Below are 13,709 nucleotides of genomic sequence, written 5' to 3' on the forward strand. Positions count from 1 at the left end.
ACTTTGCTGGTCAGAAGGTTGCAAAAGGGCTCACATGGATGCTGCAACTGTCATAAATATGAACTAGTTATCAAGCATCTGAATTTTGATCATGTGACCATGGGGATGCTGCAATGGTTGTAAGTGTGAAAAATAGTCATCACTTTTTTCTGTGAGGTTGTAACAGTCACTAAATGAACTGTTGTAAATCAAGGACTACCTGTATTCATTACTCCCTTGGAGTTGGGAGGCAAGAAACAGTAAAGCATTGTGATGACAGGGCACTCCAGAACTTGGTATTATCTCTGAACAGCAATTTCATATAAATATTAAAATCTGCATGAGAAGTGGAAATCTGGTGGGACATCATAAATCAGGGGTCTCCAACCTTGGTCCCTTTAAGACTTGTGGACTTCAACTCCCACAGTTCCTCAGCCAGCTTTGCTTTGCTGGCTGAGGGACTCTGGGAGTTGAAGTCCACAAGTCTTAAAGGGACCATGGTTGGAGACCCCTGTCATAAATCAATAGCCTAAGTGTTAAAGAGTAGTATAATGGTGAGTTTATTTATTTTTATCCTGCCTTTATTATGTTTATAAATAACTCTGGATGGAAAACATACCTAATAATCTTTCCTCCTCCTAGTTTCTCCACAACAGTAACCCTGTGAAGTGGGTTGAGGTGAACGAGAGTGAGTGGCTCAAAGTTACGAACTGAATTTCATGCCTAAAGTGGGACTAGAACTCATTGTTACCTAGTTTCTAACCTGGTGTTTTAACCACCAGACCTGATTAATACACCTCTTGTTATGTAAGTAACCAGCTGCAGATTTTTCTAATAATGATGAAAAAAAAGGAACCCCCAGATTATCATTTAAAAACAATAACCCAAAACAAGTAATAAGAAATAAATTGGTCCTAAATGGAAAAATCCACTTGTTCCGTTTTTATAACCCCATCACTTTTTGCTAAAAAAAGCTTTGAAAATAAATATTCTTTGTGCATTAACGAGAAATAATTGCAGATAATTCAGTTTGAGACAATTGTCTCAAAGAACCTGACAAGTAGCCTCTCTGCCCAACCCTCTGGACACGATCCAAGATTCCAAGGATTAGAACTATTGTAAAACATTGCGTCCAATAGAATGTTGTCTGTATCCATATTAATAATCCTTACTATCTGATTAGAAGAAAGAATGCTGTGGTACCATCAATGTCCATAAGCTATAACATGATTGAAATCATTAATATGCTGATGTTGTGACTCTGCTGTTGCTTTCTCTTCCACTGTACACAGGATGGTCATTTGGGCCCTCCTACAATGTCAGGCCAAGAGTTAGAATTTTTTTTTTAATCACCAGGTCTGTTTCTGGGCTTTGGTTATTTTCAAGCACAGGCTAGGCAGCAATAAATCATAAATGCTTTAATTTTTCCTATAGAGAAGTAGAGATTGGTGGCCTTACTGTCCCAATTCTGCAATTTTATAGAAATGGAAATAGAAGGAATGTTACAGTCCTGCTTAATAGAACTTTGTTTGATAATTATCAAGTGCTTATTCAATACAAGTGGATTTAGGTTGAGATGTTAATGTAAAATATACAATTGTTTCTTATTCAGAAATATGAGTAACAGAAAGCTCTCCACCCTCAAAAAAGCACCCCAAACCTCTTTAGTACTTCTAAACCTCTTGACCCCACTTTTCAAACAGTTCGCAATGTAAAGTGATCTTGAATACATTATATTACATTATTATTTTATAAGCCCTTGTATATTAGAACAAAAAAAATCACACTGGGGAGATGTGTTCACTGGCTTTCGCCAGTGCAGATGTGACGAAACTAGTGTAGGCTGGTAATATGTTGCAATCACCTTACAGGTAGAGTATTGTCTTGTAGAAGAGAAACCAGAAAAATAATTGTCAGCTTTGTGCTGGAATGGGGTGGAGGCCTTTGAAGTCTCTCTTGATCCCTTTGTCTACTTCTAAAGTGAGATTGAATGCTTGACCATCTTCTTCACCAGGCTTCTCCCATCTTATTTTCTATGGCAATGAGAATATGCTTCTTGTCTCTGGGTAATGGCCTCAGATATCAGGCACTCCTGTGCTATGAGGTAAACTGAGAGGTGTGTTTTATAAGAAGAGTTTCAGATTTGAGTGCCGCTTTACTGGGTTTTGCATCACATTTTTTTAAAAAATGTCATTCATAGCCAGATTTTCTAGGGCAGTTTACAATAGTAAACATTTCAGCTCAGTGAAATAATACAACTCGGCACATAATTGTTTTCAAACATAGCATATACATTCTATCATTCTGAATTATAGATTTTTTTTTTAAGATTAGGACTTTATACCCAGGAAAGGGCTAGGTATAAGATTTTGTAAGAAAAGAACATTTATAAATTTCCCAACTGTTTAAAAGCAGCTATTTTGATACTAAAATCTGACTGGAACAAATAAAGGGGATAGATTTTCTTTGATCCAAAGAATCCCATAGAGGTAATAAAACAGAATTCTTATTGGTCTCCTTGTTTTTCTAGTCTCTTAAGAAAGAAACATGAAGAGAAATTGTGACTGCAGCAAGAGAAGCTTTATATCCTATGTCAACTTGCTATAGTTTGGTAAAATGTGCCCAATGACTTATGTACTTTGATTCCGATGTACACTGGGGTCAATTACACAATCTGTACATCTCAGTGTACATCTCAGTGTACAGATTACATGGGTGGATGGCCTATGCATATCACACTTATCAGTGTGATAAGATAGACATTGAAATGAAAGGAACAAATTAAATTCAACTAAGTGAACTCCCATGGAGTTTGACTGGTTCCCTCATCTGCTTCAGTTCATAAATGAGGATTTTATTCCAGCAAGAAACTTGTTCAGCCACGTGTCAAATGGTGCATCAACTATCTTACCACGTGATGTGTGAGGAAGTAATGGGTGGAGGACCTGAAATGTAAACTTTAGCTTTTAGATTCAAAAGTAATATTGACAGTTGCCATTTGACCAGAACTAAGCAATTACTGTCCTAGTTATCTGATCCATCTAAATCTTCCAAGGTGATAATTTGGATTCAAACAACTATAACTGAGATTGAAGATTATGATTGCCAATGCCTATGATTCTGCATAAAGTTGTTGTTCAAATATTGCTATTGAAATAATACTGACTTGAATAAAATAGAGCTAAAACTACTTGTGGAAGTATATTCTAATTAAATAGGAAAATGAGTGCTTTTTAATGATGACAATGATCCTTCTTTGGATTCTATAAATTGGGTCCTGAATTAAAAACTTAGAAATCGATGAATCAATTAGATGGTGAACATCAGGTAGTGAAAACTGTAACCTTATGCACAATTATTTGGAAACACAACAAATTTTCTTCTGCGTGAATTAGATATATTCAGATGGAAGTGTAATATTGCAAAGGAGCTATGTATTTGGGTAAACTTACATGAAAATAACTGGGGAAGAAGTGGGAAAGAAAAATGGAGACTATAAATATACATTGTAGAGAGTCTGAGATATTCCTTGGATGTCTCTAGTTTTGGCCATAAGGTTAAGGAATCTAAGAGTTCTCTTTGAAGGGAATTCTGGATAAAGTATTGTATGTGTTTTTTTCTTAAAATGGCAAAAAACAAACAAACCACTGTTTGCTCAGAGTCAGAAAAGGATGATCTGAAAACTTCATTTAAAAATCCACAAAATTATATATGTAATCCAGTTGTGGGTTTCAAATTTTTTTATTACCGGTTCTGTGGGTGTGGCTTAGTGGGCGTGGCATGGCTTGGTGGGTGTGGCAGGGGAAGGATACTGTAAAATCTGCATTCCCTCCCCAATCCAGGGGAAGGTTACTGCAAAATCCCCATTTCCTCCCAATCAGCTGGGACCTGGGAGGCAGAGAATAGATGGGGGCAGGGCCAGTCAGAATTTTTATTACTGGTTCTTCGAACTACTCAAAATTTCCGCTACCGGTTCTCCAGAACTGGTCAGAACCTGCTGAAACCCATCTCTGATGTAATCAGACCCACTTTCAGACAAGTTCTAATAACCTGGCTCTTTCTCCAGGCCTTTGGTTTAGGGAATTTGATAGGCTGTTTTAGGTTAATGACAATGTAAAGACTATGTTTTGCTTATTTTCTTGGGGTAATTGTGCTTCTTGTGTTCTTTTTCTTATGCTTTTAAATATGTGATGCTACTAAGAGTTGTTTTGGAGATTAAAAGATTAATCTGTCAAGTTGTTTTGACAGATTAAAAACATGAATAAATAAACTAATGCTTGTCTCTTTTTCTTCTAGGGATTATTGTAAATGGATTGATAAATGTCAGCATTTCTACAATTGAGAAGCGTTATGATTTGAGCAGTTCCCTCACGGGCGTAATCTCTGCTGGTTATGACATTTCATTCTCCATGTTATGCCTTTTCATATCCTTCTATGGTGAAAGAGGTCACAAACCAAGATGGCTGGCTTTGTCCTCTTTTCTGATCGCTACAGGAGCATTAGTATTTTCTTTGCCACATTTTACTACTGGACCATACACATATGGAGAAAAAGCAGAAGGTAAGTTCATATATCTTCAACCGGTCATTATTTTTTTTATTGTTGCTCTATAGATCTAGTTCAAAAATATATATCTAGCATCAGCAGTGAAATCCACTTACCTTTGCTACCGGTTTGGGAACGGGAACTGCGCATGCACAGATGGTAAAAAACAGGATGCAATGTGACGTCCCACAAGGTGGGTGGAGCCTCCTGCCACCAGCGCTACTGGTTTGGCAAACCAGATAGAACCAGAGGGATTTCACCGCTGTCTAGCATGTATTTATGGAATCAATACAAGTATTTTTTTCTCTTTTGCTTATTGGGAATTGACAAACAATCTTGGAATAGACCTCAATACAACATACCAAATAGAATTAGCTTTCTCTCTCTCAATGGAAGAGTGGATGGTAAGTTGATGGAGTTAGAGATGGTGAAGTTGTCTGTTTAATTAAAATTTCACCATCTCTAACTCCACCACCATGGACAGAGGGAAAAAAAGTTCTAATTTTGTTTCTACTTGGAAACAGCTTTTGAAGTTTTCTTCAAAACTGAAAAAAATGAGACTTTTATTTTAGGTTTTGATGATTAGAAATATTTTGTAATTATAAAAATGGTTTGAAATATGAAGAAATTCAAATGATGTTGGAATATTCTCATAATCTATAGCACTGAAGAAAATCAGGAGTCATTGTTTTTTCTTCTTTCTTTGCACTTTTCTCCTTCTTTTCATATTTTTGTAACTTTCGTTTCTATAATGAAACTAAATAAAAAAAATATTACAAATGGATTTAGCTTTTTCAAAATCAAAAGGAAAGTAGTGGCCCCGATGACAGAACCATCAAATATCTTTAATCAGAAGAAAAAGTTAATCTCAGCTGCTATCTTCTGCTACAAATAACTGCTCTTTCCAAAAGACTACATTGATTAACATCCCCAGTTCAGTGTCTGATAAGCTAAATCTCTTTTGTAACTGGCTTTTGGGATGTCATTTATCTCCTTATTTTGAAGTACAATGTTAGTTGCACAGTTGTCTTCAGTGGGAAGCTTCCAAGTCTGTGTGAAGACTTCCATGTGAACTGTAACTTTGCAATATTTAGGGTCCCATTCTTTGTGTACATAAAAATCCCCTTTAGCTGCAAACATGGAGAACTAAAAGTAATCAATTCATATTTTTATAAAAATGACCAGCCTCCTCTTTGGCAATCTATAAGAGAATGTGCTAGAGAAAAGAGAAGAAAGGTGGATAATAAAGAAAAACAAACAATTGAAATAATGATGACTTTGATTTTTACTATGTCAATTGCTTGCTTAAACCCATGCACTATTGATGCATAGATGCAGCTGATTATTTTCAAAATCAGATAGTTCTAATATGTAAATTACTGTTAGTTGAAGAACTGCAAGATATTTCAACTTCATTGTAAAGTTAATGTCCCTTTCCTCTGTAATCTAGATGGGCATGGCTCTATAAGCATGAAGGGTTATCAAAATAATATTTTTTTGTCCACTTTTGTTATTCCACATACTGTACATGGCTCCAGCTCTAATTACAGACTAAAATACTACAATGGATGATACTACATTCCATTTTTCCTATGGAAAAGCAACTAAGAATGGTAATTCCATTAAATGCATTAGATCAGGGCTGTCAAATGCCCAGCCTGTGGGCCGGATGCATCATGCACCGGCCACACCCATGCTCAGTTTAGCAAATGTGATGCTGCTGTGACAACATGAGTTTGACACCTCTGCTTTAGATAGACTAGATACTAGCCAAGTTACTTGAAACCATTGTTGCAAATGTGTTTAGCGGACTGAAGTAATTAGTCACTTTTCTTAAAGAACTGTCACACTGCATATTACACACACAGTATTAATCATTAAATAAAGGCTCAATGAGTAAGAGAGGGTCTTTTTGTCTGTTTCATCAAGGGTAGAGGTTTAAAGTTAAGCCCTGAGAGCAAAAGTGAGGGCTTTTGAGGGTTAAAAATTAATATTACTTGGAGCAAGATAATTTTTCTCTTCTTTTAAATCAAATCTTGTAATTCCTTTGGAGGTAATCCACCAAAAATTCTGTTGTTAAGTGAGTCATTTAAGTGAGTTTTGCCCCAGTTTATGAATTTTCTTGCAACAGTTGTTAAGTGAATCACTGCAGCTGATAAGTTAGTAACTCTGTTGTTAAGTGAATCTGGCTCCCCCATGGACTTTCCTTGTCAAAAGTTCACAAAAGGTGATCGCATGACCTTGGGACACAGCAACAGTCATAAATATGAGCCAGATGCCAAGTATCCAAATATTAATAACCTGATCCTTGGGATGCTGCCATGGTCATAAGTGTGAATTTTTCAGTGCCGTTGTAACTTTGAACATTCACTAAATGAACTGTTGTAAGTAAGGACTACCTGTATTTTTCCGTTTCAGATATATTAATCATGATGATTCTCTATTCTCTGTTTTCGTTAATAAGGAATGTTCTTAGGTTCATTTGCATGATAATTCCATACTCATTTTTCTTTCGTTAGTTAAATTACATCAGAAATAAATGTTATCATTTTTTCAGACTACATCTGCCTTTTTTGCAGCCCAATTTCTGTGGCTTGAATACACAGTTATACTCACATTTTACATTTTTTAACAACCTAGCTTATTTTTTTTTCTTTTTGCTCAAACTTGCGTCTCAGTGGGTTCTCATTGCGGCACAAGAATTCCGCTGCCTTTCTGAGATTGTGTATTGTTCATTTATGAGGAACAATGACATCACATCATTTTAGCATATTGATTATGATCAGCTAGGATTCAAGTCTGATCTGGAATTTAAAAAAAAGAACTTGGAATGGAACATGCCATTGCTTCCTATAATGTGCATAGGTTCAATTCTTCGTAAATGTCGGCTTCCTCATAACCAAGGACAGAACATCTGAATTTGGCAGCCTTTTTTTTTTTTGGGGTGCAATATAAAATGGTACAAAAATTAATTAAACGGAGTATGAGGTACCATGAGCCACTGAATTAAGTCTCCCCACTGGCTGCTGTCATCTGCCTAACACAGGGGTCTCCAACTTTGGTACCTTTAAGACTTGTGGTCCACAAGTCTTAAAGGGACCAAGGTTGGAGACCCCTGGCCTAACATATTCCTACCGGTAGTAGCAGAGTTGATGAAACATTGCAGTAGTTCAAGTAGTACAAGTAGTTGCCTAACTGACCTCTTTTTGAAATGCAAGTTGAAATCTATTTGGCATCCTGCTAGTGAAATCTGAATTGGCACAACTGATGCATCAGAAGGGCTTCAGAAGAGGTTATCTGGGAGCTTAGTGCTGTAGCATCCAGTTGCTGAGCAATTCTTGAAAGGGTGGAACTGCTATTACACAATGCCTTCTAATTCTATTTGTTTCCAGTGAAACTGTCTTGAAGGGAAATAGCAGTTATGCAACAAAGTTGTATATCCTCATTACTCTCTTCCTGAAGGTGTGGTTAACATACTGTCACTGCTAATTTGGAAAGAAAAAAAAAAGCCACTGAAGTTTTAAAATAAATTAAAAAAATTAACTGGAGTGTTTTATTCTATTTTCTTCTCAGAAGTAAAATGGCAAATGAGAGGAAAATGAAAGGAACTAGATTTGAGAAAATGTTTAAATTCTGAGAAGGAGGTTTATTGAAAAGTGGCTTCTGTTGAGGATGCTGATTAGAAATGTTAAAAAAAATGCATGCCTTGAGTCTTCGTTATGCAGTTTAATAAATAGGTTAGCATGCATGCATGAGGAGACACACACACACAAACACACACATACTCAAACAAAGAGACACAGACACCTGGCTACATCTGAGCCAGTACTTCTCTGCAATGTTATAATTCAACAATATCCTCCATTACGGAACCTTTTTTTTTTTGCATTTATATCCCGCCCTTCTCCGAAGACTCAGGGCGGCTTACACTATGTCAAGCAATAATCTTCATCCATTTGTATATTATATACAAAGTCAACTTATTGTCCCCAACAATCTGGGTCCTCATTTTACCTACCTTATAAAGGATGGAAGGCTGAGTCAACCTTGGGCCTGGTGGGACTTGAACCTGCAGTAATTGCAACTACTTACGTAGCTTCCTTCCTCCATGCTCAAACAACAGCAAAACTAAAACTTAGCATACAGTTCACAGAAACAAAACTGCTGAAACACAGAGGCAGTATGTCTTGAACAGAATGCAAACTTGTTTGAATGTAAGTTACATGCCCAGAACTGTAAATATGCTGTTGATTTTGTTTGTTAAGGCTTTTCACCCAGTACATTTTTTGGCTTGTTGCTATTGGTGTTTAAGGATATAGAACATAGAATGACAAGAGTTAGAAGGGACCTTAGAGATAATCTAGAGGGAAACCTTAGAGGTCATTAAGAGCTGCAGTGGTGCAGTGGTTAGAGTGCAGTACTGCAGGCTACTTCTGCTGATCACCGGCTGCCAGCAGTTTGGCAGATCGAATCTCACCAGGGTCAAGGTTGACTCAGCCTTCCATCCTTCCAAGGTTGATAAAATGAGGACCCAGATTGTTGGGGACAATATGCTAACTCTATAAACTGCTTAGTGAGAGCTGTAAAAGCACTATGAAGCGGTATATAACACTAAGTGCTATTGCTATCTAGTCCAACCGCCTGCTGGAACAGGAGACACTATGCCATTTTAGACAAGTGGTTGTCCAGTCTCTTCTTAAAAGCCTTCAGTGATGGAGCACCCACAACTTTCCAGTGGTTAAATGTTCTCACTGTTAGAAAGTTTCTCCTTAATTCCAGGTTGTTTCTCTCCTTGATTAGTTTCCATCCATTAATATGGATGTTATGGACTGCTCCAAGGTGTATAGCTCTTATCTTATTGGTTTTACATTTAATGTTAACTATATACTAACATCTTAGTATCACATAAGATTCATTTGGAATTGTATTAGAGTACTACATAATCAGAACTGTCACTTGAACTAGAGCCATGGGGGTCTCATAACATACAAAGAAAATGTCTATATGCAACCATTATCTACTGTTTAAATTGGGACTACTCAAAACATACATCCAGTAGCTGCCATTTGTGACCCTCTCAGCTGTTTCAGCCGGCTTCTGACAAGCAAAATCAATTGGGAAAAATGTATTTGCTTAACAACCCCCTGATTCACTTAACAACTTAGTAATTGGCTTAATAACCATAGCATTAAAGATCATAACATTAAGTGTGGGTCACTAAAACAACTGCCTCCTTAGTAATGGGAATTTTTCTCCCAGTAGTGGTTGTACGTTGAGGACTTATGTACATTTTTTTCTGTTACAATGAAAGTTGGCTGTGGAAAGTAAAAGTCCATGAACATTATAGCTCTTATTGGTTTTCTTGTTTTTTTTTATTACAAATGGATTACTAAAGTATCATGTCTAATCTTATCTTCTAAGATTCTATCAATAAGAAACATAATCTTGTTTCTCTTTATTGCAATGAGAGTTAATGAATACTGAAAAAGATTATGCATACGTGTTGAAAAGAGCATTAGCCACATAGCTCCATGATCATTATGCCCTTTGAAAGGATATTATTTTGGGGTTTACATAAAGTCATTGCTTTCAGAACTTTGTCTGCTGAAGCACTGTATAATACTTGAATTAAAATTGAAATAAATAAACTTAAGAACAATTGCATAAGACTTGGGACTTCTGGTTCATTCTAAATATTATCCTTAGAAGTCCTTGGATGCTCTCTGACTTTGGTTGTTTGCAGATGTTTCATTGCCCAACAAGGTAATATCATCAGTACCAAGGACTCCAGAGTGACTAGGAGTCACCAAGGACTCCAAGGTTCAAACCTGAGCTATACTATTCTCTTCTGTTTTATACAATAGGCCTCAGGCTGCTAATTACATTTCAGTGTTTAAAGGTGATCTGTTAGTCAGCACCCAAATAGAATAAAAATAGTATAAATGAAGTTTTAGTAGACTTTCAGTAAGAGAAAGATTAAAGCTAGGTTCATAAATTGTATTAAACCACCTGGACCTTGTGATTTGGGCAACATGGTTTAGTCTTTCATGATGTATAATTCAGGCCACTGTAGCTTGTTTTAAAAACCATAGTTAAAAATCTCCTGAACTGCTGTTATATGAAAACTAGCCTGGAAGAATGCTCCTATGCAGTGATGGGTTTCAAATTTTTTTTACTACCAGTTCTGTGGGTGTGGCTTGGTGGGTGTGGCATGGCTTGGTGGGCATGGCAGGGGAAGGATACTGCAAAATCTCCATTCCCACCCCACTCCAGGGGAAGGTTACTGCAAAATCCCTATTTCCTCCCGATCAGCTGGGACTTGAGAGGCAGAGAATAGATTATGGCGGGGCCAGTCAGAAGTTTTACTACTGGTTCTCCAAACTACTCAAAATTTACACTACTGGTTCCTGCTAAAACCCACATCGGCTCCTATGTCTCAAGACAGCCTTTTTCATATTTGAGTTTTGTGTAGCTGATAAAATGGGATTGAAGATGGTTGGAACAGGTTACAAGAGGGAATGAGGAAGAGCCACGATAGTGCTCTATAGATTATCAGAAAAAGCCAATATAAATAAATTCCAGCAGGCAGGATTGGAGGGAAGACATGAGCCCCTTTACAAATTGAGCTTGAAAGCCAAAGACAGACAATTTTGTATTCTTATATAGGTATAAACATTTTGCCATAGATGTGGGAGGAAGTATAGCAATCAAAAGTTATAAAATCAGTCACTCATCTTGGATTTTAAGGGATTTACTCCTTGGTGGTATGAATATGTGGCCAAGAAGAATAAGAAGTGTTGTCGTCTGCATTATATGATTCTTACAATATAAGGTTCCATGGATATTTTGTGCACCATAATAATAGGCCTGTACTTTGGAAATAAAATATGTGGCATCATCAACATGGTTACTATTGTATGCATTGTTTATTGAATATAATGAAGCATTTGACAACAAAGAACAAGGTATTCAAACCATTCTCCTTTATTTAAAAAAAAAACAGACTATGGCACAAAATATCTAGCTAGGCCCACCTTGTTTTAGGAATGAGTTCCATTCTTCAGATGTATTAAAAATGGCAGCACCCTCTACTGGATGTCATTATTGCAATTCTAAAAGTACACTGAATGCCACTAAAATAACCAAAGCACAACTGAAAAACCTCAAAGGATTATCAACATCCTTTAAAAAATCCCAAGATTTTCAATATAGCAACCAGACAACAGTAATATAAAACAATCTTCATATTAAGTCTGTATACATTCAGTAGTGCAGAGAGTTGGAAAAACACGAAGTTCAGGAAATCCAAGGAGTGGGAGGTTGAATTAGAGGAAATGTTGGTGTATAATCCTAACTGGGTTATTTCTTTTAAAATGAGAGAAAGTTTTGCTATGTTTAGTTATTTCTTGTATCTCTTATAGTGCATCATCTTCTCTCATTATTCTTTTAAGAATTGTTAAACTATAATGTGTTTTGATTGATTTTGATTTAAAATTATCATTGTGGCTTGTAAGTCATGGATTATAATTTAGCAAATTGAGTGAATCTGGTCAGTTATGATTTATTAATAAATTATGTTTAAAGACACCATGGCTACCTAAGTTATATAAAAACAGAATATAGCTAAATTATATTCTCAATAGTTCCAGTGAGCTGACTTCTGTTTTCTAAACTCTGAGTAACCATTCTTCGGGGATAACCAGTCTTCCCCAAATTCTCAAGCAGTCATTAAGCATTCTAACTGAGAATTGGGGGACTTGAAATCCCAATGTATTTGGAAGCACTACATTAAAGAAGACTTACTCAGAAAATGCACTTATTATATTTGATTTTTCGCCTATTGTCTGAAAAATGGCTCTATATAGTTTTGAAACTTTGGAGCAGTTTTGAAATCTTATGACTGTTCTGATTGTGGATTATATAACTGCTCTGGAAAAATCTGGATAATACTAGATGGCAGCAAAAAGAAAACAAAACTCTATCTCTTTGTTGCTAGCAGATAGATTTTTACAGCCTAGACCAGTGATGGCAAACCTTTTCGGCACCAAGTGCTGAAAAAGGAGTGTGCATGCTTATCTGGGTCACAACCCAGAACAGGAGCTGCCCAGGGGTCATGAGTGTGCCCAAAAATGAACTTCCAGTTTCTGGCACTCACATACGTGTTGGCCAGCTAGCCTTCCGGGTTTCTGGCATGCATGTGCATGTGACAATCCGCTGACTGGCACACAGGATCACATAGGAAAACAGAAGACCAGCTCTTCAAATTTCCAGCAGTGCCACATGCAGAAAGGCCAGCTGATCATTGTGCACGCATGCACACCAGAAACCCGGAAGAGGAACAAGTGATGCCGTGTGTGCCAGGCAACATGGCTCCATGTGCCACTTCGGGCATGAGTGCCATAGGTTCGCCATCATGGGCCTAGACCCAGTAGACTTATTTCAAACATTTTCAATCATATGAAAATTTCTCCTGATAGAGAAAGAACTTCCATTGACTTACTGCTCCTGTATTTCCAGACATCTGTCCAGTACCTCTTTCTGGAGGCCAAACCATGCCGTGCCGCAGCAGATCTAAACTTTCCAACTACTTCTATGTTTTCTTGCTGGGTCAGTTCCTTTTAGGAGCAGGTGGAACTCCTCTGTATACACTGGGCACAACTTTCATCGATGATAGTGTCCCAAAACACAAAGCTTCAGTCTACATAGGTAGGTCATTTTGATTTCTTGAAACGCCAAATTTGCTTTGAGCATCCAGCAAGTTTGGTAATATCTTTTTGTATTTTCTATTTGCTTATTTAACTGCTTGTAAGTTTTTTTAGTCGGTTGGGATACAGGATGTGTTTTTACAGCTGCTTACAGTAGGGCTATGTTCATCTTCAGGTATATGGAGGATGACCTTATCTCTAAGGCCTCAGTTCCCATGAAAGGGAGCTTCAGCCCTTTTCATGATCAACCCAAAGACCTGAAGGGGCCTTGTAAGTATGTTATACTGAATGCATTTAAAAGTCAGCACCCACCCACATTGGGAACTTCCCAAACAATTGCTCATCTAAGTGATTTGAACATTCATCCATACATACCTTCCCTCTTCATACCTTTATAAGCTCAATACAGGTAGTCCTCGACTTACGTCCGTAATTGAGCCCCAAATTTCTGTTGTTAAGTTAGACATTTGTTAAGTGAGT

At 37.0% G+C, this 13,709-nt stretch overlaps 1 protein-coding gene across 7 annotated transcripts in view; it reads left to right on the top strand.

Annotated features, from left to right (window-relative positions):
- SLCO4C1 (solute carrier organic anion transporter family member 4C1) overlaps positions 1-13,709 on the top strand; it is a 93,096-nt gene that overhangs the window by 2,175 nt on the left and 77,212 nt on the right. For 6 of the 7 annotated variants that reach the window (XR_009153584.1, XR_009153583.1, XM_058170369.1 and 3 more), the window contains 2 exons: positions 4,276-4,539; positions 13,042-13,230. Coding sequence is in view for 5 of the 7 variants with exons in the window: in XM_058170369.1 (XP_058026352.1) it covers positions 4,276-4,539; positions 13,042-13,230 (453 nt within the window). In the remaining 2 variants the exon portion in view is untranslated. Of the gene's footprint in view, positions 1-670; positions 787-4,275; positions 4,540-13,041; positions 13,231-13,709 lie in introns of those variants that run through there. The other variant, XM_058170372.1, reaches the window with a different exon arrangement.

Source organism: Ahaetulla prasina, chromosome 2 (genome assembly GCF_028640845.1).
Source record: "Ahaetulla prasina isolate Xishuangbanna chromosome 2, ASM2864084v1, whole genome shotgun sequence".
Classification (NCBI taxonomy): Eukaryota; Metazoa; Chordata; class Lepidosauria; order Squamata; family Colubridae; genus Ahaetulla; species Ahaetulla prasina.